The 24,159-nt window shown below is 50.2% G+C and overlaps 11 protein-coding genes across 11 annotated transcripts; 4 read left to right on the forward strand and 7 right to left on the reverse strand.

The window, feature by feature from the left end:
• Positions 1-375: 375 nt before the first annotated feature.
• METBIDRAFT_190629 (uncharacterized protein) lies at positions 376-1,636 on the reverse strand. Its single transcript, XM_018854836.1, has one exon. It carries the CDS (start codon positions 1,316-1,318, stop codon positions 518-520), a length of 801 nt encoding a protein of 266 aa, XP_018712186.1. The 5' UTR covers positions 1,319-1,636; the 3' UTR covers positions 376-517.
• Positions 1,555-2,620, forward strand: HAM1 (nucleoside triphosphate pyrophosphohydrolase). The gene has a single exon (XM_018854837.1). It carries the CDS (start codon positions 1,956-1,958, stop codon positions 2,544-2,546), a length of 591 nt encoding a protein of 196 aa, XP_018712187.1. The 5' UTR covers positions 1,555-1,955; the 3' UTR covers positions 2,547-2,620.
• A 74-nt stretch (positions 2,621-2,694) lies between these two features.
• Positions 2,695-3,207, reverse strand: METBIDRAFT_12158 (uncharacterized protein; the record flags this gene model as incomplete). Its single annotated transcript, XM_018854180.1, has 1 exon — positions 2,695-3,207. The coding sequence occupies one exon, from the start codon at positions 3,205-3,207 to the stop codon at positions 2,695-2,697; it is 513 nt and encodes a 170-aa protein (XP_018712188.1).
• Positions 3,208-3,733: 526 nt separating this feature from the next.
• METBIDRAFT_12159 (uncharacterized protein) lies at positions 3,734-4,537 on the reverse strand (the record flags this gene model as incomplete). Its single annotated transcript, XM_018854181.1, has 1 exon — positions 3,734-4,537. One exon carries the CDS (start codon positions 4,535-4,537, stop codon positions 3,734-3,736), a length of 804 nt encoding a protein of 267 aa, XP_018712189.1.
• Positions 4,538-7,110: 2,573 nt separating this feature from the next.
• Positions 7,111-7,674, reverse strand: METBIDRAFT_40764 (rRNA-processing protein; the record flags this gene model as incomplete). The annotated part of the gene is made up of 1 exon (XM_018857311.1): positions 7,111-7,674. One exon carries the CDS (start codon positions 7,672-7,674, stop codon positions 7,111-7,113), a length of 564 nt encoding a protein of 187 aa, XP_018712190.1.
• Positions 7,675-7,942: 268 nt separating this feature from the next.
• On the reverse strand, positions 7,943-9,559 carry METBIDRAFT_40908 (uncharacterized protein; the record flags this gene model as incomplete). The annotated part of the gene is made up of 1 exon (XM_018857327.1): positions 7,943-9,559. The coding sequence occupies one exon, from the start codon at positions 9,557-9,559 to the stop codon at positions 7,943-7,945; it is 1,617 nt and encodes a 538-aa protein (XP_018712191.1).
• Positions 9,560-10,576: 1,017 nt separating this feature from the next.
• METBIDRAFT_14494 (uncharacterized protein) lies at positions 10,577-12,127 on the reverse strand (the record flags this gene model as incomplete). The annotated part of the gene is made up of 2 exons (XM_018854509.1): positions 10,577-11,798; positions 11,883-12,127. Coding segments are annotated over 2 exons (1,467 nt in total), but the record flags the coding sequence as incomplete, so codon positions are not given.
• A 982-nt stretch (positions 12,128-13,109) lies between these two features.
• METBIDRAFT_32158 (arginine--tRNA ligase) lies at positions 13,110-15,226 on the forward strand. Its single transcript, XM_018855992.1, has one exon. The coding sequence runs from the start codon at positions 13,164-13,166 to the stop codon at positions 14,973-14,975; it is 1,812 nt and encodes a 603-aa protein (XP_018712193.1). The 5' UTR covers positions 13,110-13,163; the 3' UTR covers positions 14,976-15,226.
• A 2,755-nt stretch (positions 15,227-17,981) lies between these two features.
• Positions 17,982-22,475, forward strand: SIZ1 (SUMO ligase; the record flags this gene model as incomplete). The annotated part of the gene is made up of 1 exon (XM_018854184.1): positions 17,982-22,475. The coding sequence occupies one exon, from the start codon at positions 17,982-17,984 to the stop codon at positions 22,473-22,475; it is 4,494 nt and encodes a 1,497-aa protein (XP_018712194.1).
• A 206-nt stretch (positions 22,476-22,681) lies between these two features.
• On the reverse strand, positions 22,682-23,203 carry RPB7 (DNA-directed RNA polymerase II subunit; the record flags this gene model as incomplete). The annotated part of the gene is made up of 1 exon (XM_018854185.1): positions 22,682-23,203. The coding sequence occupies one exon, from the start codon at positions 23,201-23,203 to the stop codon at positions 22,682-22,684; it is 522 nt and encodes a 173-aa protein (XP_018712195.1).
• A 387-nt stretch (positions 23,204-23,590) lies between these two features.
• Positions 23,591-24,112, forward strand: METBIDRAFT_41201 (mitochondrial 54S ribosomal protein uL13m; the record flags this gene model as incomplete). The annotated part of the gene is made up of 1 exon (XM_018857368.1): positions 23,591-24,112. One exon carries the CDS (start codon positions 23,591-23,593, stop codon positions 24,110-24,112), a length of 522 nt encoding a protein of 173 aa, XP_018712196.1.
• Between the last annotated feature and the right edge of the window lie 47 nt (positions 24,113-24,159).

Raw genomic sequence — 24,159 nt, forward strand, 5'->3', positions numbered from 1 at the left:
ATTGACATAGGCGCCAATTGACATATGCCTTATTGTCATAGGCCTAATTGTCATAGGCCTAATTGTCATAGGCCTAATTGTCATAGGCCTAATTGTCATAGGCCTAATTGTCATAGGCCTAATTGAAATAGGCCTAATTGGCATATACCTAATTGAAATAGCCCTAATTGGCATAGGCATTATTAAAACAGCCCTAATTGTCATATCCCTAATTGGCATAGGCCTTATTGACATAGGTGCAAATTGACAGGCCTAATTGACATAGACGCGAATTGGCATAAACCCTAATTGTCATAGCCCTAATTGGGATAGGCCCTATTGGCATAGACCGAGCCAGGGCTTACCCGCAGAACATCTCCGCTGGCGCCGGGCCCGATGTTTATTTATTTCACGGAGCCAGCGCGCCTGGGGCCGAGGGACGCCCGGACATAGACGTAAACCAGCAGCCCCAAAGCAAACCCTGGCCCGTGGAAGTAGGAGCCGCCTGCCCGCACTCTAGCCAGCGTGCCGGGCCTGGTCACATGATCTCCGCCATGTAGTCACCTCTCACGTGGCGAGGGAAAACCCTGCCTGTGAAGAGAGGTTTGTTCCTGTTCGTTTGGAGAATTCCGGGGCCCCAAGTCCCGCACATACTGGAATTGACAACTCGTGAATTGACAACTCGTGAACTGACAACGCTGGTAATGAAAGGCCTCCATACCCAGCGTGCCCAGACTGTATGAGAGGCCGCGCACCCGTAGACTGAAGTGAGAAAAAAAAAACGCTGTGCTCGGACCAGACCTGGCTGGACAAACTCCACATGTTTAGAACCGGTCTTTTCCAGAGGCTCTCCGTGACGGTGGCGCGGCTGCTTGCCACGGTGCCGCAGAAAACCAGCCTCTTGGCGCCGGCGCCCCGCATGGCCCCGGCCGTGTTCTCTTCTTTCTCCAAGCTCAAGGCTTTGCACGAGCCGTGGATCAGATATCCCGGCTGGGCCCCGTTGGCGGACCCCGTGCCGACACAGGGACCGGCCCGCCCGCTTGCCGAGGACGGGCCCGACCACACAATCCACATGGACTCGGTCTTGCGCAAGAGAAGACTCAAGATGAAGAAGCACAAGTTGAGAAAGAGGAGACGCTTGCAGAGGTCCTTGAAAAGGAGGTTGGGCAAGATCTAGGCCGCGTGCTGTGGCCCCGGTGGGGCGCCGGCGGGCGTCGCCCGGGCCTGGAGTCGGACAGGCCCCGGGGGGCTCATTCGGTATATACGAAGCAATAAACACGAGGTAATAGATACCAGAGAAAAGACACGAGGTAATACCAGAGAAGAGACACGACGCCATACCAGAGAAAAGTCACGAGATAACCAGAGAAAGACCCGAGGAAACAGATACCAGAGAAAAGACACGGGATATAGATACCAGAGGAAAGACCCATGACCACCGTTGCCTCCTCGTCTTAGTCACGTAGAATCAAGAAAGACGACAGCTCCCGGCCGTATGGAAACCGCCATCTTCCATGCACAACGAACAGGCCAGCAGCGATTAGAGCGGGGGCCCGGTGTGGAGCATGCATCCGAAAAAACCCGTTACTTGTCGGATGTCGCCCGGTGTACTAACTAAAAAATCTACTACTTGTCCAATGTCACCCGGTGTACTCACTAAAAAACTAATACTCGTCCAATGTCACCCGGTGTACTCACTAAAAATCTACTACTTGTCCAATGTCACCCGGTGTACTCACTAAAAAACTAATACTCGTCCAATGTCGCCCGGTGTACTCACTAAAAATCTACTACTTGTCCAATGTCACCCGGTGTACTCAATAAAAAACTAATACTCGTCCAATGTCGCCCACTGTACTTCCTACTTAGAAGCGGCCCGAAAGATGACGTGCGCTCACTGCTCGCTCACCGAAAGCCCGGTCCGAGTCTCACCTTTTCTTTCGTAGCACCACAAATCCTCCGAAATCCCCACGAATATGCCCACGCTCACATTTGTCACGGGCAACCAGAACAAGAAGGCCGAGGTGGTGGCCATTCTCGGCGGCGTGGACTCGGACAAAGGCTCCAAGGTCGGCGAATACTACATCGTCAACCAGAGCTTGGATATCGAGGAAGTGCAGGGCACCATCGACGAGGTGACGGTCCACAAAGCCAAGGCCGCCGCCAAGCTCGCCGGGGGCCCTGTTTTGGTCGAGGACACGTGCTTGGCGTTTGCCGCATTCAATGACTTGCCGGGCCCATACATCAAGTGGTTTGTGCAAGGCGTGGGCCTCCAGGGCTTGGTCGACATGCTCTACAAGTTCGAGGACAAAAGTGCCAAGGCCATCTGCACGTTTGGATATTGCGAGGGCCCCGACAAGGAGGTCACGTTGTTCCAAGGAATCACCCACGGCAAGATCGTCGACAGCAGGGGCCCGCAGAACTTCGGGTGGGACGCGATATTCCAGCCCGACGGCTATCACGAGACCTACGCGGAGATGGACAAGAAGATCAAGAACGGCATTTCCCATAGGTACAAGGCGTTGAAGCAGGTCCAGGACTTCTTGTTGCGCACGGGCCCATGCTGAACAGGCCCGTGCTGAACAGGCCCATGCTAAACTCTCTTCCTCGGGCGCCGCACGTAGACATTAGCGTTTACTAGATCAAATAGTACATAAAAAAACCATCGTTGACTCGTGACATCGAAGCTTCCAAACAGCCCCCGCACCCACTCTATCAACTGAAAAGGTTCTTGACCTTCAGCATGAAGTTGCCCTTCTTCTGGCTCGTCTTTTCGCCCTGGCTCACCACGGTGTACAAGTTGTTGGGGTTCGAGCCGGCACTGCTGCCGTTGGAGCGGGTCTTGGAGACCACATTTCCAAAGCCGCCCCTGCCGATCGCAAACGACTTGTTGGAGGCCACGGCAAGCAACTCGTTTTCGGCCTTGTTGCCGTCCACGTCCTGGAGCTTGCGGGTGAGGTTGGGGTCATCGTTGTCGACCATGTTCCCGTAGCCCCCCCTGCCCGTGGTGACCTTGCTGGTGGTCAATTTCGGGGTGTTGGTTCCCTGCGGCACAAGCTTGGGCGACGGCATTTCGCTGCTGGACTTGATGTTTCCCGACCCGCCCCTTCCAGTGGAGTAATAGATTCTCTTATCGCTCTTGTGCTCATGGGGAACTTCTGGTCTTTCCTCGCGGACCTCTTCGGGACTGACAATGTTCCCGGATCCTCCTCTGCCTGTGGAAACCATGGCTATACGTATTGCAGTGTTGGGCGAGTCAAATAAATATTCGAAGGGTTGAATGGGCGAGTTGCTATGTGGAAATAACAAAAAAAAAGGGTTCGCTTTCGGCGAAGCTCGTTTTGCCAAGGGGGATCTTGGCATTCGTTAGGCATCCACACCCGCGCACGTGACCTGCCCTGCCTGGAGTTGTTTCCCCAGCCAATTTTTTCCAAGTGGGGGGTGCGATGTGCGGAAACGCCGCGTCACGAGAGGCTGGGGGTGATTATCCCCGGCCCTCTCCACTGCCCTGCACCAACAGGCGATGTTTCCTTTAAAAAAAGTCAACAACTTCAAGTTTCTTCAGAAATGACTGCGGGTTGTGCGTGTTCCGAACTTTCCGGCTTCATCATTATTCTCGTGGTAGTTTCTGACCTGTAGATACCATGAGCTTACAATAATAAACTGGCCCTGCCCTGAATTCGGGCGAAAGGGGGCCCTTTGCTATTTTGGCGCCAAATCTAATTGCCGCGAGCAAAAAAAAAAAATGGCGCCATCAGGTTATTGGTTCCAGCGCGGAATCCTCTTCCAAGATCATGATGAGCGAGCCCACGGTTGGCTCGTCAAGCCCGAAAGTCACCGCGGCTTTCAAGACTCGCGAATACAAGCTCTCGACAGGCACCGTTACCTTTTCGGGCAAGCTCTTCAAAATCGCGTCGGTGTTCTCCTGAGGCTGTTGCGGCTCCTCCACCGACACCTTGCTCTTTTTTCTCCGGTGTCTCAAGCCTGGGAATGTGAATGCCCTGCGTAATCTGATGGAGAACCCTCGGAAGCCCCGGGGCTCGTTGGCAGGAGCAAGCGAACACCCTTTGATTCTTTTCGGGTACACAATCGAGCTGCGTCGTTGCGATGCATGTTTGAGAAATAGGTGTTGGATTCCCGGCACCCCGGTTGCATTGCTAGCGCGATAGCTGGCCTTGAGACTGGCCGGATACGGGTGTTTCCGCGGCGGCAATAAACTGCACGAGTCTCGCTGGTCCACTCTCGCTGGGCCCTCGGAACTGGTGTCACAGTCGCCCTCGAAGTAGCTGGCGGCGAGTGACACCACCTCGGAATTGCCCCAGCACCGTGCGGGGGCAATGATGTCCACAGTGGAAGTGGACGAAAAGAGCGGAGTCAGCTCGCGGTCGCTGTTGCTTTCAGTGTCTACAAACGAGCTGCGGTTGGCGGCAGAATACCGGGAGTTTCTGTTTGCATTGGCGTTTATCCCCGTGGCATTGATAAGATCGCTTGACGACGAGAGCTGCGAGAACGGATTCTTAAGAACCCCCCACTGTTCGGAGTCGCTAAGTTTTCCCATCTTGAATCTGTTCTCACGTCAGTTGAAAGAAAGACCAAAGATCGAGTTTACGAGTTTTCGAAGGCTCCAAAAAAGACAGCGCCTGGAACAGACCGGCAAACGCTATCTAGTTAAGAAAGACCGGGTCCTGGGTGGGAGGGCTGGAAGCTGTCGGCTAGACAACCAGGGCACGTGAAACCAGGGAAAGTGAGAGTGAAGTGAAATGGGCTTGAAACGGAACTCGTTGCAGCCATCAGGCAACAGTGTGGGACTCGAGGGTTTCCTGACACACGGCTGCAAAGAGGAGACCGCCCAGATGGGCCCATTGATTTTGACAGCTCGGACCGTCCCAATCGGGAAACTGAGGTACGCAGTGGTGGGACATGCTTTCTGAAAGCGGACACAATTGGTCAGGAGTGAAGCGGCAACGCCTCTTTCTGTACAGGTGTTTTGGGCTATAAATGATAAGCAGGGCCACAACTTCGAAACGCTTCTTGTCGCGCCTCAGTTGTGTTTCAGCCTTGTCTCCGCACCCTCGTGGGACACAGGCTAGATGGCCGCCGGCCACCTCTTTAAGCTGGGGCCCTCATGATCTGTGTTGGTGCAAATAATGCTCTTTTTTGGAGACGGTCTGTTTGGATCCGCTGCTCAAGATGCGTGGGCAGAGTGCCGTGTTTCATATCCCGACACCACTTTGCCTTTGCCAATTTCCCGCGCAAATACTTCCAAAGCTACATGCGAAGCTCAAGAATCTGGGCGTTTATTTTGCTCGGGCTTTCGGAAAATATCATGTGTGCCACACTGTTTTAGATCTCGGCGACCAACACTCACAGGCTGGCCGGCTGATGTGAAATATAGACCGTGCGCCACTTTTCGCACCCTCAGATGTGCTGCGTTCTTGCATGAATGCGCCCTGGGTGCGCGCATGTCCTGCTTAACGGTTCTTTCCCAGGCTTTAACTGATGAGCATACAAATACACAGCCTTTGATAGAAACGCCGTTAGCCACACAGCCCCTGGCCCGAGATCTGAAATTTTGTGTCTGTCTTTTAACTGCTATGCTTTTTATTTTAAAGCTGACGAATCTAGTGAGGGCTCATTAGTCGACTTACAAGGAGGACGATTGAGCAAAAGTAGCACCCGGGATGAGCAAGCATAATTTGGGGACTACGAGGAAAAGATATGAGCAGGGCTGGGGAAGATCTGGGCTCTCCCAAAAGAGGCTTTCTATCTCTAACAGCTCGCATATCAACGCGTTTATGGTGAGGCGAGATCAGATACATTCTGCGCGATTTCGTATTTGAAGATTTCACGGCAAAAGGGCTAAGGCAGTAGTAGTAGCACCAGAATACAAATAATTGCCTCAAAACAGTTCCGACCCCTCAGAGTATTAAAGCGTTTGTGGAATGAAACTGGAGACTCTTGATTACCGGGAATCTGGAGATACATATATGACTTGATGGAAAATGCGTCTCTACGGGTACGAGGAATACCGTGTGGTATATGTCGACATGAGCTTTTAGAGACATCCGATCAAATCAAAAGCAACACAAAAACTCAACGCCTCATCTTATAGTCCGATGCATTTGTCCTTGCTATAATCGCCTGGGCAGTGCTTTCATGGCGTTTTGCTAAACGCGAAGGGGCACAGCTTCTTTGCATGACAAGGCGCACATCACCTGATTCATACACAACTCAAATGACCGCGATGCTTCTAGAAGACTCAGATGACTCTATATATATCTATATTTCTGTTCCGGCTTGCCTGAACCGATACTATTTCCCCCCTGCCTTTACAAAAATGAAGCTTGCTCAGGTTTTTGCTGCTGCCACTGTTTTCGTTGCCGCACACGCTGCGAACAATTCTTCGTCCACCACTGCCTCAGATGCGGGCGCTCAGCTTACGGGTGTTTCCGTTGGTGCTGGTTTAGCCCTTGCTGGTGCTGCTGCCCTCTTATTATAAGAGTTCAGAGTATTTAGAAATAGGACAAAATTCATATGTTTTAGAACTGACTTTACGCTAGAGAATGCAGACACCTTTTTACCAGATCTATACTTGTAGTGCGATCCATTTCCCCACTCTGACGGACCCGAGCAAGAACGCCTACCTCTGTTCTATAAACCGCACCAAGGATTTTCAAGACAATACTCACGTATGAATTTTCCCGTTGTATGAATGAGACATCTTCCCAATTATGGCATACCAAAACTATAATATATAGCGAAAGTCACAATCTCTCGTCACCATTCAGAAAACTCGGAAGAACAATACTCAGTGAACAGCATGATTAAGAAGTCTAGCGACGTGAACCTCCCTTATACTCTTTCAAATTTACCTGTTAAATAAGGATGAAGAAGTTGACTCATCTCAATTATCCCTCACCCGACTGGAGCTATCCTTATTAGGTATACGTATCCATGAGCCGTAAAAAATTTCATATTCGTGTCTGGTCGCTCTGTAATACCAATCCGAATAATCATCCATTTATATGTACATTTCTTAGCACACGCCCAAATCTGAAATGGCTTTCAAAAACCTGCAGGTGTATAAAACACGGCTATCGAAGCCCGAAATACAATATGGAGCCATCTCCATTAAAACACATCGGGTAGTCTCTCCACCACGTACAGGTGGCCACCTACACTCATTAGAGGAATTCCTGGCACTTTTCTTATACGTCTCTTCAAATCCGCATCGTTCGTGGCGACAATATAACATTTATGTTGAATGACACGGTTCACCAAACAGTCATCTGCATACGTTCCTCCATGAGAGCAGCTGAGACGTTTGATCCTGGGGTCCTTGGCTAGCTTGAGTGCAATTCTATACTTAGGACCGAGTTTCTCCAACTCTGCCATCACACAGTCTGTCACGATCGGGATACATTTAGCGTATAGGCAGTCCATGAGACCTTTAACAATATCGATTTTCTTCTGGATGGAAAAGTTGAAGAAATTCGTGTCGATCAATACCTGGTATGGAGGTTTGATGGCCTCGTTATACTGAAAGAATAAGGCACTGGACACTTGAGGCACGGATTTAGTGAGCTCTGCATCCTTTTCTTTGGGTTTCGCGTCGGGCTTTTTCAACTTGGGGTCATTGCTCTTGATGGCCCTTTTCATCAGGGCGAACTTCCGCGTCTTTTTTGCTTTACCCATGGCTAATGTGTTGCTGAAGCCGATGAGTATAGCGAAAATTGAACTGAGCCTTTCAATGAGATGTGCACCCGTACACCAAAATTCATTAGTCGATGGCTGTGCCAAAGCATCGAATTTGGTCAAGCGAGAACAGACATTCGGGTTTCTCATCATCTTTTTCCTGATACATTCATGCTTTCGTCAGTTTGTTGTTTCTTTATTAGAGATTTTATGGGCCAATGGTGTGATGAATTATTTTTACCCTGGACGTTACCAATGATACAGAGGCTTAACCTGCAGCCTCCCCTGACCAGATCTCTTGCGGATCAATTGACTTCTCTTGATCACGCTTCCAGCCATATATTTTGTTTTTCTCGAAATCAAATTCGAACACCCGTAGACGACGCTTGTAGCCCGGGTCAAGCCGCGTCAATCCAGATTCTCCTGTTACACCGGAGTAACATAGAAGCACTTTTGCCCCGCCAGTCTCCTCCCAGATACACGCATCGTTTTCGTGTTCATGGCCCACAGCAACAGCTTTGTAGCCACTAGCCTTGATGTCTTCTAGAAATTTTTTGTCGGTTTCGGTTACCAATTCATGTTTCTCATTGTATGAACCGATCAACTTCACGGTTCCTTTAGGACGAAAGTTCGGGAGTGGGTAGTGAAGAAAGAGAAGCTTATGCTCAGTATCAGAACTTTGTTTATGGTTGACACGGTACACGTAATTGGCCTGCGAGTCTTTTACCATTTTACCTTCCGAGTCTAGGTAGGTAACAAGAGCGTTGGCGGGTTTCAACGGAAGATTTTGCAAATCGATTTGTCCATCCTCTGACGTCGATTGTGCATTGTAGATCTTCAAATTCCCGTTGGACAATCCGTGTAGCCTGTGGTCTAGGTCATCGTATTTTTTGTTATAGCACCCAGGAAGACTGGCAATGAAATTCAAGATTTCGATCTTGTTGACATGACCCGTGCGCCTATAATCCGAATCTCCGAATGTGAAAATGAAAGGAATCCCTGACTCCAACACGGGAGACAAGGCTTTCAAAACCACAGATCCATAATGCGTGGTTCGTGAGACATCGATCATGTCGCCTGTAATGACGATGAGTTGGACGTCGCCTTCTTGTTGTATCGCAGATTTGACGAATTCGAGAGTATCAATATCAAATTTGCAATCATCGTAGCATGCGCCAGTATCTTGCCCAATGTGCATATCACTCAATTGTATTATTTTGAACTTGGGTGTCGTTGTGACGAGCATCTCATTCTTCTTCAAGATGGAATCAAAATCTTGCTCACTTTTCAAAATGACAATCTCATCAACCACTGAAACCTTCAACATCGATATTTTTGCGTGGATCAGAAACTTCCCAGGAATAGGAATCCTGCTTGGTTCGAACTCCCAGTGTTTCCGGGAATCCTTCATATCCTCTTTCCCGTAAAAGACGTTGACTTCGCGAACAACAGGGATCTTGAAGTCGAGTACTTCTATGTATTGAATCCAAATATAACCAGAGGGAGATATTTTGTACTTTAGAAATTTGGAGTTTTTGATATTCGACTCAGGTTGCTGCTCTGTCAGTGTGAACGTGATGTCAATGACGAACCGGTCCGACTCCACCGTTGGGCTTTTTTCCACGTACATGTAGTAGTCGAACAATTGGAAATCATCGGGAAACAAGTTCAATTTAGTGAGTGACTTCTCCCAGAAGGTCAGTTCACTGCGTGCTGGAGGGCCATCACACGAAAATCCCCGGAGACACCGCTGTATGTGAATGTCCGTGACGATCATGTTTTTGGAGATGATTTCCAGCGCTGAGAAGTAACTTAAGTCAGACTTGACGGGTCCTTCACGTGAATAATCAATGGCGATTCCTCGGCTGTTGAAGGTATGAATCATGGTTAGAAGAATCCCTAGCGATACCAATATTAAGTGAACCCTTCGATTTCGTGCAATCGCATATAGCCTGGAAGTCATTTTTGGATATAGCCCTAGGGTTGAAGAGGGCATGACAAAGTTCGACTGTGACTTGTCGAAAAGAATGGAGTTTGTGCTGACTAAAGGACTGCTTGTTGACAGGCCCGCCCATAATGCCAACTTTGGCTCACCTCCCAATTAGGCTATAAATAAAGAACCACAAAAAAAAAAGAAAAAATGAGGCGGTTCAGGTAAAATAGCCGCGCAACGCAGAACCGGCACAATGGAATCAGTATCTTCTAGCAGGTGCCGGCATTTTATTGGCAAATCAAGAACACAGATGCAGTCAATCTGTGAATACACAAAGCACGACTCCAGGCCGGTCAACACCAGAAGACTGAGGTCTCATAATGATATCGTATTCAAGCTTCATGTAGAGACAGCGTGCGCGCATCATGATGTCGCATTCGGGAAGATTTTCTCGTTTTCCAAAAACTCCTGCACGATATGATGACTTAAATGCACGATCGAAGAGCTTGCCATGGAATCGACAGCGTCAGGCCCCTCCAAACTCCTGTCTTTGGCAGTGTCCTCCCAACGAGGCCTTTTCACGGAGTCATCTTTATTTACCACAGTTTCTGCAGAGTTTTCTTCGGAATCGTGGCTTGCGTCGTTTATTCCCGCAGTCGGAATTAGCCCCGAATCCGTATACTCAAGACCGGGCTTGGCGTCTTCGTTCTTGGCGTCGTTATCGAGCGCGCACTGCGACATGTTACGAGTTGCAGACACCTCGCCCTGCGTATCAATTCCATCACTGTACTCAAGTCTAGAATGCGGTGTTTGTTCGTTATATGGCTTGTCGCTCTGCAGTAATTCATCTTTAACGGGATACTTTGGCTTAGACACATTTCCGGCTTGAAGTGCGATTTCTTCATCAGATACAGGGCTCGAAAGGTCGTCTGCGGTGACAATTGAAATCGGCCCACTCCTCTCGGTGTCTGCGTACACGAGTGTTATATTCTGTGAGCCAATGCGGCGTTCCACGGCATTTGCGACACTGGCATAATCTATCGTTACACCACCATCCATGTCGACCCAATTTTCACCGGCTCGCACGAAATATTTAGTTTCCGAAAAAATCACTCCAACGAGATTGTAGGCGCGTAAGTCCGGCAAATCACAAATTATACTTTCCAACAGCGCAAGTCGTTGCGGAGACGCGTTTGATTTCGCTTGGGCTTGGTTTTCCAATTCGGCAAAGCGGAGTTCTTGAAGCAAGTTTGCGAGCTCGCGTAAATCTTCGCTTGCATTGGGGTTATTTTCCTGTAGAGCCGATGCAGTTTGCAGTAGAAGACCGTCGATTTTCTTTCCCTCGAAGAAATTGAGGTCCATAAGCTTTCGATTCAGTTTCTGGTATTCCATCTGTGCCCTTTTAATCAAGTGAATTTCTTCACGCACACGGCCCAATGCCTTGTCACTGTAGATCTCGGGGTACATAATCTCCAGCAATTGGAACGGCACATGCGACGTGTTGGAGTCTGCAGCAAGAAGCTGGTATGTGACGATGGGTGCCACAGAACTATATTTGATTCTGCCAAGAAACTCGAAATCCTTTTGCCAAAATAGTTCGTTGAGCGTTTCGTAGAGAGTAGAGCCCCGAGAATCCGAGTCTATTTCTAAGACAGTCAAGTTGTTGCTGATATCTTCATCTAAGCTTTGTACCATGGACTCGAAGATGGGTTTCAAAGCCGGCTCCTTTCTCATCAAGAAATCTATGATGTTGAGGATCAATTCCTCGTCTTGCAAAGAGCCGCAAGGCCCATCATTTTCTAGGATCTTGGCTAGCTTGTCAGTGTCATGATACCACCGCTTACTGTTATCAAAGTTCTGCACGAAATAAACAATTTGCTGCAATTCTCGAATGAAACTCAGTTTGCTTCTCAGCTGTAAGACTGGCCCGGCGAATATACTTGAGTGGGTTAAGATCAAAATCAACGGTACCCAGGATCTTGCTTTGTTTCTTTTACTGAGCAAAAAAGGAACATTGGTGAACTCAGTTTTCACATTCTCGGGGTATTCTTCCTCTGGCTCTTCGAGAAGAGAGTCATCCTCAACCTCCTCGAGAGAGCTGGAACTGGAACTGGACGCGGAATTGGAGCTGTAGAACGGCCCTTGGTTTTCCTTCATTGCTTCCGCCATATTTCCTTCTTCATTCACGAAACTCTCAGCTCTTTCGACGGTGCTATCCTCATTGACAGGTCGCTCACAATGGCGTACTTCCGCCACAGGGGTATTGGTTGGATACAGGGTCAAGAATTCCGGAATGTCATGTGGGTTGGAAATTCCGACAGAATCGGCAATGCCAATTTGCTCACTTTCCACATCGTAGGGCGCCAGCTGAGTACCTGCTCCGGAAGAGGCATCGACCTCTCCGAATAGATAGGCAATGGCTTTATTGAGATCATTTCCAGACGCCGAGAGAGCTTCCATGGCTTGATTATTCAGAAAGCCCATTTCCTGGAGCATTTTGATTTGGGAATCCTTGTCCATTTTAGAAGAAAGACCAGATCTTGATGTTTTTGGCCCGGGTTCGCCTAGAGTATGGGGTTCGTGTATCAGGGCAACCGTGTGATTGATTTCGGTGCACGGGTGTGGGGAGGAGTTGAACGACGCAAAGCTAGGACTGTTATATGAACATCACATACTTCAAAATTCAAGGCTATAAATTTGATTGGCAATAAAATTTAAGCTCACGGTATGAAGACACGTTTATTTCTACTGGTTGTACAAGTCTTGTCAAATTCAGTTCGGGCCTGGCTCAAGCGTTAATATAATATCGAGAGTGTACGAGGCACCTCAGTACCGAAAGAAGCTAATTTTGGCTTTATGGAGTGCATGCCGAGAAACGTAACGGCTTTCCCGGTTTCCGAACCAAGATAGAGATTTAATTGGAAGCCATTTACCAAGAACACAAATTTTCTACCCAATCAACGCCGGACCTGAGTATGCAGAAGGTCCAAAATAAGAGTTGCGAAACTGAGCCCGCAGTTGAGAAAACATTTCAGTTGTCCCAGATTGTTGTGGATGCAAATATACCTGGCTGTATATGGTCTGAATTATTGCGAGCGGGGGATAGCTGTGGTGCCCATAATCACACGCGTTTGTGTAATAGTATTATTGTAGAATAGAATTAAATGACCGCTACGGTGCAATTTATGGCTCGAGCCTTCATCAAGCCGTGGCCTTATAAACCGCGCGCTGTTTTCTGGGTAATTTCCAATAAGAAGCCACGAGTGCCGCTATTGAAATTGCATAAATGGTGTGTCAGCAGATAATCCATTCAATAAAATGGCCAAATAATGAGCTTCGTGTTCAGACGTCGGTCTATGCTTTCCACAGGGCAATACCTGACCAACCAGGCTAGGCTTGTGCCCGGCCTGTGTCGTGTGGGTGCAAATGACTGATTCGCATCTCACCAAAAGATAGACAGGGAAAAAAAAAAAAAAGAAAAAATGTGAAGACTTGCATGAGACTTTATCGGTCTGCTATCCTCTTCAGAAACATAATTTGTAGACGCAAGTACGCCATGTCCACTGAAACAATCACTCAATCGTTGGCCGGATTGGGCCTCCAGAACTCGCCCTCGGTAGAGGGCTCTCACCCCGAATACAACGTCGTGGATGTGATGAGAAACTATATTACACTGGAATTGAGCTCCATCACCGGAATTTCAAACGAGATCATTTTCCTGGCTTTGGACTCGCCCAACACTTTGGACAAGGGAGATCTTCTCGTGCCGCTCCCCAGATTGAGGCTCCCAAAGGGCACTGATTTCAAGGCCAAGGCCACGGAAATCGCCCAGGCCTTCAACAAGGGTGGGTACTTGGCTGAAGTCAGGGCCGAGGGCCAGTTCTTGCAGTTTTTCTTCGAGAAAAAGACGCTTTTCAACCTTGTCATCAAGGATGCCTTGACCAGAAGCACGGACTACGGGTTTTTGCCCTTGGGTTTGGGTAAGAAAGCCATTATCGAGTTTTCGTCTCCCAACATTGCCAAGCCTTTCCACGCCGGCCACTTGAGATCCACCATCATCGGTGGGTTTTTGGCTAACTTGTACGAGAAAGTCGGCTGGGACGTCACCAGAATCAACTACTTGGGAGACTGGGGCAAGCAGTTTGGCTTGTTGGCAATCGGTTTCGAGAAGTACGGTGACGAGGCCAAGTTGGCCACGGACCCCATCAACCACTTGTTCGAGGTGTACGTGAAGGTGAACAGAGACATCACCGACGAAGGCGAGGTTGCGGGCGGCACCAACGACCAGGCCAGAGCCTATTTCAAGAGAATGGAGGATGGCGACGAGAAGGCATTGGCCATCTGGAAGAAGTTCAGAGACTTGTCCATCGAGAAGTACATCGACACATACGCCCGGCTCAACATCCAGTACGACTTGTACTCCGGCGAGTCGCAGGTCTCGCTGGAGAAGATGAAAGAAGTCATCGAGTTGTTCAACGAAAGAGGGTTGGTGCATGAGGACAGAGGCGCCAAGCTCATCGACTTGTCGAAGTTCAACAAGAAGTTGGGCAAGTGTCTTGTGCAGAAATCCGACGGCACGTCGTTGTACTTGACCAGAGACGTGGGGGAGGCCATTAAGCGTTACGACAACTACAAGTTCGACAAGATGATCTACGTCATTGCCTCGCAGCAGGACTTACACACGGCGCAATTTTTCGAGATTTTGAAGCAGTTGGGCTTCGACTGGGCCAAGAAGTTGGAGCACGTGAACTTTGGCATGGTGCAAGGCATGTCCACAAGAAAGGGTACCGTGGTGTTCTTGGACAACATTTTGGAAGAGACCAAGGACAAAATGCATGAAGTGATGAAGAAGAACGAAGGCAAGTACGCACAGATCGAGAACCCCGAGAAGATCGCGGACTTGGTCGGGATTTCCGCCGTGATGATCCAGGACTTCCAGTCCAAGCGTATCAACAACTACGAGTTTAAATGGGAGAGAATGCTTTCTTTCGAGGGTGACACCGGTCCATACTTGCAGTACGCACACTCGCGCTTGAGCTCGGTGCAAAGAAAGTCGGGCATCTCGGAGGACAAGTTGAAGAGTGCCAACTTCGACTTGTTGACCGAGTCCGCGGCCTCAGACTTGATCAGAACGTTGGCGCAATACCCTGACGTGATCAAGAAGGCCTTGAAGACGAACGAGCCTTCCACGATCGTCACCTACTTGTTCAACTTGACACACATTGTGTCCTCGTGCTACGACACCTTGTGGGTTGCAGGCCAAGAGGAGGACTTGGCCACGGCTAGATTGGCGCTCTATGCGTCTGCTAAGCAAGTCTTGTACAACGGTATGGTGTTGTTGGGCTTGACTCCCGTGGACAGAATGTAAGCCTCACGGGCCCGTTTGTAGCGGTAATATGGAGTATGAAACAGTTGCAAAAGGAAATGTTGTTGGTGTATTTTTTCTCGGTGGAGTTTTTACTAAGGCGTTTAGATGATTCTGAAGGGTGGCAAATTAGAAAGACACATGCGGCTGTGGGATTCATATATCGAAGCTGCAACTTGTGATATGAAACTGCTCAACGTTACCACAAATGTATTTAGAAATTATCCATAGTATAATCTAGTATGGGAAGCAAATGTAACAAAGGGCTAGGGTCCTTCATCATCATCAAAAGACTCAAAACGCAAATTTTGGATGCAGAATCGACGGGATTGAGTGAGTAAAGTTGGAACTCAATTTCTCTCTCAAGGATGGGCATGTTGAAATAATTCAACCAAAAGCGATAACAGCATATTTGACAAGATCATGTTAAAATATGAAATGCCAACTTAGAAAACACATGGATATCACACAAACCCAAGCAGCTTTTGAATATGGAAGTATAAGTATACCCAGATATACATATAGAGATAAAATAAATACGGTTTAGTCGAGTTCACAATAGTCACTACTATATTCAACAGTAGACCGACAATACAAAGCGTCGGCAAAGTCACCCCTACTGATCACTAAAACATTTTGTCAGCGACTCAAACTAAAACTTTCCTATACCCCACTCGCTGAACGATTACCTAATCTCGATATTAGTTGTTACACTCTGCACCACTAGTCCCACCAGTATACCGTCCTATAGTCGGCATCTTTTGCTATGAGAGAGCCTGGCAAGAAAAGCACAACTCTTTTTGCAAATACTTCACGACTGGGAGGTAACTTTTCCAGCACTAGTCCTCTAGTTCCGTTGTTGAGTAATATGGCGTTTTTTCGCAAAATAAAAAATCAATGAACAAAAAGTATGACTACTACACAATACTCACTGCTGTATCGAGACTCAATTCAATACTATAGTCAGTATACAGCTCAAGTTTCTCTGATACTCGATTCATAGCTTTGATCTATAGATGTACAAGAACCATGGCTCATTGACCGATCAAGTTATTTTTTTGTAAATACATTTATAGTTTTGAGTTTTTTCACATGTCAAGATGCAAATTTTACTCAGAGAAACCAAACTGGTATATAAATCTGCTACGGTTCAGTCATTTTATCAAAAAAATAGAAAACGTTGTCATGATCAAATGATTTGTGAATACAAGGCCTGCTAAACTGTTCACTTCCAGGTATTTGTCATTATTGTTACATCTACCAATATAGTCGACACTATGCCCCATGAGAACTTCAGCGACATCATGTGATTTTCTTTCAGAGAGAAAGATGACTAAGAGAGTCGAGATCATGAAAGATTGACTAAAATATCACCCCAAAAGAACTACAACACACATTAACATTCTCACCAGACTCAGTATAATACCAATTAATATTCTCACTACTCAGGACTATACCCATAATGTTCTCGCTACTGCACTGACCCATTACCGTACCCACCATAGTCACTGCACTCACCATTCTTATCTAACTATACTACTTTGCCCATTTGTATTTTGACTACTGCCTCACAGATATACCCACCACGATACTCACGATACTCACATACTCACCACTCACTATACCCACTACTCACTACACTTAGTATACTGACTGTACTCACTATACTCATTATACTAATTATACTAACTATACTCAGTACTCACTATACTCAGTACTCACTATACTCACTAAACTCAGTGAACTCACTACACTCAATATACTCACTACACTCAATATACTCACTACACTCAGTGAACTCACTATACTCATTGTACTCACTGCACTCACCATACCCAATAATATTCTCACTACTGGACTCAGTAATATGCCCACCACCTTACTAACATACGAACTATACTGACTATACTCACTACTCACTATAATCACTAGTCACTACTCACTATAGTCATTAATCACTATACTCACTGCACTCAGTAAACTCACTGCACTCAGTAAACTCACTGCACTCAGTAAACTCACTACACTCAGTAAACTCACTACACTCAGTGAACTCACTACACCCAGTGAACTCACTACACTCACTATACTAATTCTACATACTCACTGTACTACAATACCCATTAATGTTCTCACTACCGCAGTCATTAATATACCCACCATTGTACTCACCATACTTACTGTACTTACTAAACTCACCATACTTACTGTAATCACTATACTACCATACCAATAAAATTCTCACTACAGCACTCCTTAATATGCCCACCACCATACTAACAAACTAACTATACTAATTATACTCACTACTCACAACTCACTACACTAATTATACTCACTACTCACTACACTAATTATACTCACTACTCACTACACTAATTATACCCACTGCTCACTACTCACTACTCACTACACTAATTATACTCACCATACTCATCGTACTAATTATACTCACCACTCACTACTCACTACTCACTACACTAAGTATACTCACTACACGAAGTATACTCACTACTCACTACACTAATTATACCCACTGCTCACTACTCACTACTCACTACACTAATTATACTCACTGCTCACCACTCACTACTCACTACACTAATTATACTCACCATACTCATCATACGAATTATACTCACCACTCACTACTCACTACACTAAGTATACCCACTACACTAAGTATACTCACTACTCACTACACTAATTATACTCACTGCTCACCACTCACCACTCACCACTCACAATCCCAATACCAATACCATTCATATTCCAACTGCTGCACTCACCACCTCCCTTCTGCTGGGCTCTGACAGAAACCGCCGCATCGCTTCAGAACCCAGCCTCTCGGGCAGCGCCCCGGGCGGCGGCCTGCACACAGCCGCTCGGCCCGCCAACAGTCAAGTCAGCGGCAGCCCCAACATCCCGCCCTTCTTCCCCCAAAGCCCCCTCTCTTCCCCCACCATCCCGCCGCCCCAGCTCCGAGGCCCCCTCCGCACCGCCCCCGCCATGAGCACCGCCCCGCTGCCCGCCGCCCCGGCGGCCGAGGAACTCCGGCTTCTCCAGCAGAAAATCGGCCAGTTCCGCGTCGTCCAGTTGAAGGAGCTCTGCAAACACTCGGGCCTCGCGGTCTCGGGCCGCAAGCAGGACCTCGTGGACCGCGTGCTCCAGCTCGTCCGCCAGCTCGCGGCCCCGGGCCGCCACGTCGAGATGTTGGCCATGCAGACCTTGGTCTGGAAGCTCGCGGTCAACGGCGACGCGCCGCCCTTGCACCAGCTCGTGCACACCATCCAGCTGGGCCACTTCTCGTACCAGCAGGTGCACGAGCTGCTCGCGCAGTTCCGCCGCAGCGCCGGCGCCGCCCACCCGCGGGACCCCGCCCGCGCCGTGCCGCCAAACCCATTGGCCCCGGGAACGGCGCCGCCTGATCACTCGGCCTGGGGAACGGCGCCGCCAAACCACACGGCCCACGCGCCCCCGGGGCCCGCCGCGCCGGCGGCCCGCTACCGCAGCACGGTGTTCTACACGCTCCGGCAGCGGGTGGGCGGCCACGTGCTCCAGGCGTCCAAGGCCCGTGCCAGCTCGCAGTTCGTGCTAGCGTTGAGCGCCAGCCAGGCCGCGCTCTTGCGCATGGACGCGCGGGCGCGGCTCCTCCTCTTGTGCTGCGCGGAGCCCGCGGCCCGCGCGGGCAGCGCCGCGCCCATCCTGTTCCCGCCCATCGAGATCCACGTGGACAACGTGCTCACCAAGCAGAGCGTGCGCGGGCTCAAGGGCCGGCCGGGCTCCGCGCGGCCCGCGGACCTCACGCCGTACGTGGCGCACCCGGAGCGGCCCGTCGCCGTGCGCATCGTGTACTCGGACGCGCCGGAGCGGCACCTCCTCGACGCGTACATCGCCGAGACGGCCCTGCCCGAGGCCATCTTGGACGCGGTGCGCCGCCGGCCGCACGTCCTGCTCGAGAGCACGCGCCGCGCCGTGTGCGCCGAGAACGAGCGCGCCGCGCGCGACGGCGTCGTCGTGGCCAGCGTGCCGCTCTCGCTCCGCTGCCCCATCACCTACGCGCGCATCGCCACGCCCGTCAAGAGCGTCCACTGCGACCACGTGCAGTGCTTCGACGGGCTCTCCTTCTTGATGATGCAGGAGCGCATCCCGGCGTGGCAGTGCCCGGTGTGCTCCCTGCGCATCGACGAGCACCTGCTCGCCGTGTCTGACTTCTTGCAGGCCGTGCTCGACGGCGCGCCGCCGGATGCGGACGCCGTGCGCTTGCAGCCGGACGGCTCGTGGCGCCCGGACGACGCGGGCCCACGCCCGCAGGCCCCGGCGCCGGCCGACGCCAGCGTTGAGGTCATTTCGCTCGACAGCGACTCCGACCCCGAGCCCGACGTGTGCACGGTCGCCGACGCCACCTTGGAACCCGCCGACGCCACCTTGGAGCCCGCCGACACCACCTTGGAGCCCGCCGACACCCACGCGGGCCAGGACATCCACGCCACGCCGGCCTCGTCCGACGACGAGCTGGTCGTCGCCCGCAACAGCAGAAAGAGGGCCCGCGTGCCCGACGCCGACAGCCCGCTGCTGGAGCCCGCCGGTCCGCCCCGTCCGCCCGCCAGTCCGCCCGGCCGCGGCCCGACCGCCTCGCCTGGGACCCCGCCCACGCCCGCCGTGCTCCCGAGCCACGCCCGCGCTGGGCTCGTCGCTGGCCCGAGCGCGACGGCCCGCTCTCTTGACGACCTCCCGATAAGCCAGTATCTATCCCGCAGAAGAAGCCAAATGAACGAGGCTAAGCCAACCTCTGCGCAAGGCGCGTCCGGCGGGAATGGCACGCGACTCCCACGGGCTCCCTCGCTGACGGGACACGTGCCCAGTGCCAGCGGCCATGCCCCGTCCTCCCTGACGCACAGCCCCTCCCTAGGGGCGCCCCTGCCTAGGACGGCCTCACTGCCGGCTCAGAGACCCGCCGCAGCACACCATGATACGGCTGCGCCGGCGGCGGCTGAACCATCTCCCCACACAGCCGAAGCACGGGCACGCCAAGTGCCTGGAACCATCCTGCCCGAACAACGGGCCCAAAACTCCGCGGCACACACTCCTGTCACGAGGACAGCTGATGCCTCTGGTGTCGCCGAAGTCGCCAGCCAGAAAGCCGCCGCGGTGGTCCGCCCTGCCGCTGCTTCCATGCCTGCCGCTGCTCCCATGCCTGCTGGCCTGAGGCCTGCTGCCTCCCTCCCGAGCTCCCGTCCAGAGCTTGCCAACACAGACCTACGCTCAAAAGACGGTGGCCGCTCTCATACGACAGGTCCTACATCAGCTCTGATAGGTCCTACATCAGCACTGATAGGCCCTACACCAGCACTGGCTCAGGCCATTGGTCAAAGTCAAGCTGTCGCTCATGATTACACAGAGCTCCACAACCCGGGCCCCCCAATCAGACCTCAAGCGACGATATCTCATTCGTCCCCACCCGGCATACCCAAGGAGGACCAGTTGCGCAGTCTCTACCCGACACAGCCTGCCTCCACTCTGCAGGGTCTCTACCAAGGGTTGCTGATACCACTCGTGTGGCAAAATAAAGAAAATCACTCAAAAGGGCTTGGGAGGCTGGCGAGCCCAACAAAGTACCCCCTGTCACTTACACAACCACCCATGTCCTCGGCAGGAGCTATGGGCTCCATGCAAGGCAGTGTCCCCAAGGAATCGACGAAAGCCAGGGCTCTGAAATCGGGTACCGCCCGTGCGCTACTACGCCCGGAGATTCCCGACGATGTGTCCATCATTGATGTGATTCAAGATATAGTGTCGAGGTCCTGCTCTCCGCGTCTCTCGAAGGCTTCAGACACAGATGCCTTGCAACAGACCTCTACCCAAACAGCACAGCCATCGGCTTCATCCCAGCATTCTACTCCACATGCGACTGACCCACTAATGTCTGGTGGAGGCAGTCAAAACCAACACCGTACTTCTTTGCAAACGGAGACAGGTACTCAGACCCAGGAATCACAGGCCCCCGCCGGTTCGGCCCTCGTTACTACAGACAGAAGCATTATGCCAACATCTTCAACATCGGGCCCCAAAAGTCTAGCTCCACAAATAATGGCGGCCAATGTCATCACTCAAAGAGACTCCCCACCGCATGATGCCACTGATAGTCTTCGTGAAAAGAACTCGTCAGTTTCATATGCGAATTCGAGCGCGTCTGTGGGACATCTGGGGCCTACGCCTGGTACATTTACCGCCGATGTTCACCCTTTTTCGCAGTCAAGACCAAGTTACGACAAAACTGTTGGCGGTTACCCAATAAGTCATTACTTCCTGGGTCAAATCGCGAGACCAAACCTATCGGATCATCAAGCTCGTCATTTGAAAGCAGCATCCAGCCCTGCACTCCCGTATTCACGAGGTGCCAACTCTTGGAGTGAGCCTTCCCCGACTACTACGATGAGCTCCCAAGTGAATGAAACTCCCAATAATTCTCATCCGCTCAACAAATCAGCATACCACCAAGCACAGCCCCATTTGAAGTCCGACATCAATCCGACGAGAGCGCTGAATCCTACTTATCAGCAAAATGTTCGAATGTCCTCCAATATGATACATGCGTATCAGCGGAGCTTGTCGGAGAGTGTTCTTCCTGTGGGTGTACCCGGAAGACTGACTCAACCTCTGCTTGTGCTGACGGAGGATGTACAGTCTAAACCCACACAAAGAACTGAAGGAGGTATCTCAGTACTACCAGCCACAAGATCTTATTCTCATGGAAATCAATCCCCAATTGGCCTTTTACTCAGCTCGAAACCTGTGCATCGGGAAACCCAAAATGTGGGCATAGCCACCCAGCTTCTGCAACAAGCCGCAAGCGCCGGTACGCCAATAAGTTCCACTGTGAACAGTCGACCACCATTAGTTCAGTCAAAGAGCACCTTAACAGAACAACCCAAACCATCAAGGATAGAATATTCGCGCGAGAAACTTGGTACCACGGAACCTTACACTCACAATGTCGAGAAAGTTAGGACTGAAAACTCCCACCAACCGGAAAACTTAAGCAAAAATTCTGGTGAAACACGGTATTCTAAGACGGTGTTTGACCACCTCAGCACAAATAACACTGCCGTGCCAATTGTACGAGGAATTCTAGGCATTGAACTCTCGAAGGGCGCATTCCAACCGTCGCGAGAACGCACACCAACGTTTCTTGGTACTCCGAGTAAGCCAGGCTCCACACTGGGCGTCGGAAACCCACCTGTCCAAAGTATGAGCGCGCAGCAAGACCCAAACTCCCATGCCGATGAACAAGAAGAGAGTCACAATACAACTTTCTCACCGCTCAACAACTCAATAAAGGATATGGTCATCCAAACACCAACGAACAAAAAGAGATCCATCTCCGAGGATTTCGTGACAGAAAAAACTTGGAACAAGAGATTGAGTAAGAAAGGGACGACAAAAAAAAAATTTGTCCCCAGTGACATCGATCTGGCGGAAATCATCGAGCTTAACGATTAATTCTCATCACACAATTGCATGAAGCATGGTAAAAATGGTACAGACATTGTCTTTCCATTGACCTCTGACTACGAATAAACGATTTAAACAACCGCAAGGGAAGAGACATGGCTCTCTCATTAATCCTCTTTATCTTATGTGCAATGTTGGCTATGGTACAAGAAAACTTCAGCGTAATTCGGTGAAAGCTTCCAACAACAGGGCTCTTACATGGGACTAGGCCCCAAGTAGTCCTCTTTTATACTTCCAATGGCGTAGATCTCGTTGACATCGGTTCTCGTACCGACTATCTTCAACCGCACCCGCGAGCCTTTTTCTATGGTCTCGTCGGGACTGACGTATGCTGGGGGGTTTGCAGATGGGTTGAATTTCATATCAGAGGGAATCAAATGCGTGCTCACAAAAACAGACAACGGACCCACGTCAGCAAAAAACCCCATTTTGTTGACCGTGGTGACCACGCCATCAACAACCTCGCCCTTAAAAGGCTTCCACACTACAGCACGGTACTTGACCTCGAATTCGGCCAGCCCGCTTCCAGGAATTACTCGGCCCCGGCCCACGTCGATATTCATACAGTCCAAAACACAGACAATGTACCCAAATTGACCCGTGCACGTGCCCTCCACATCGCTGAGCAACTTATCCCGCAAATACTGGTCCATCTGTGGGCCGAAATACGACGGGTGGAGGGTCAAGTTTAACGACAAATCTTTAAGAAAAAACATTGTTGGCCAAAACTATTTTTTTTTTCAGCTGATAGCCCAGTGACAACTTCTGGCAGATACAGGCAGCAAAATGAGCGGGTAAAAAGAGCCAGCTCGGGATTTGCAAGTAGCCGGCTGAGGAGGAGAATAGCGTGGTAAGCGACGAGTAGCTATGGCTCAACGGAACGACTGGAAGATGCAATTAGTCGACGTTTGGGTCCACTCTCATGCTCGCCGTATAGTTCGAGATTGAGAGAACAGCCCGGGATGTACGGGTGCCGCACCTGCACGCACCACCCAGGCCTGGAAAGTACATCAAAATTTCTCACCTCCAGCACTGGAGTCGATAAAGCAGCCTGGCATATTTTCAGCAGAGTTGTTCGAGGCCCACCAAGCATAAATTCAGACATGTCTCAAAGAATCGGAAATGCCGCTGCTGCCTTTACGCGAGCTTGGCACCATGTGGACGTCGCTGCAGACAGCCGTACTATGGGACGCTTGGCAGAGGGTATAGCCAGAACTTTACAGGGCAAGCACAAGCCCACTTACTCGCCCAATAGGGACGACGGTGACTATGTTGTCGTTACTAATTGTTCTCACTTGAAGACAACCGGTAGGAAATTGGAACAGAAAATGTACTGGTCGCACACGACCCGTCCGGGTTCCTTGAAATTGGTGCCTATGGAAAGAATGATCGCCAACAAGGGTTACGGCGAGGTTTTGATGCGTGCCGTGAAAGGAATGATTCCAAAGAATAAACTCAGACTCGATAGGTTGGACCGCTTGAAGATCTTCGATGGCGACGAGCATCCATACAAGGAGAACTTGATCGCTTTTGCTGACGAGGGCCCAGATGTGAGGGCCAAGAAAGAGGCCTTGGAACAGAGAACAGCACGCATTGCTGAACTTAGAACAAAATTCTCCAATTAAATATTTTGCATGTACATAGACTTAAATGGTATCATTTTCAGGACTGA

Source organism: Metschnikowia bicuspidata (assembly GCF_001664035.1).
Source record: "Metschnikowia bicuspidata var. bicuspidata NRRL YB-4993 chromosome Unknown METBIscaffold_3, whole genome shotgun sequence".
Lineage (NCBI taxonomy): Eukaryota > Fungi > Ascomycota > Pichiomycetes > Serinales > Metschnikowiaceae > Metschnikowia > Metschnikowia bicuspidata.

What these genes read in the sequence shown, in the direction of transcription:
- METBIDRAFT_190629 (XM_018854836.1), bottom strand. Translation starts at nt 1,318, where the DNA reads ATGGCGTCGTGTCTCTTCTCTGGTATTACCTCGTGTCTTTTCTCTGGT.
- HAM1 (XM_018854837.1), top strand. Translation starts at nt 1,956, where the DNA reads ATGCCCACGCTCACATTTGTCACGGGCAACCAGAACAAGAAGGCCGAG.
- METBIDRAFT_32158 (XM_018855992.1), top strand. Translation starts at nt 13,164, where the DNA reads ATGTCCACTGAAACAATCACTCAATCGTTGGCCGGATTGGGCCTCCAG.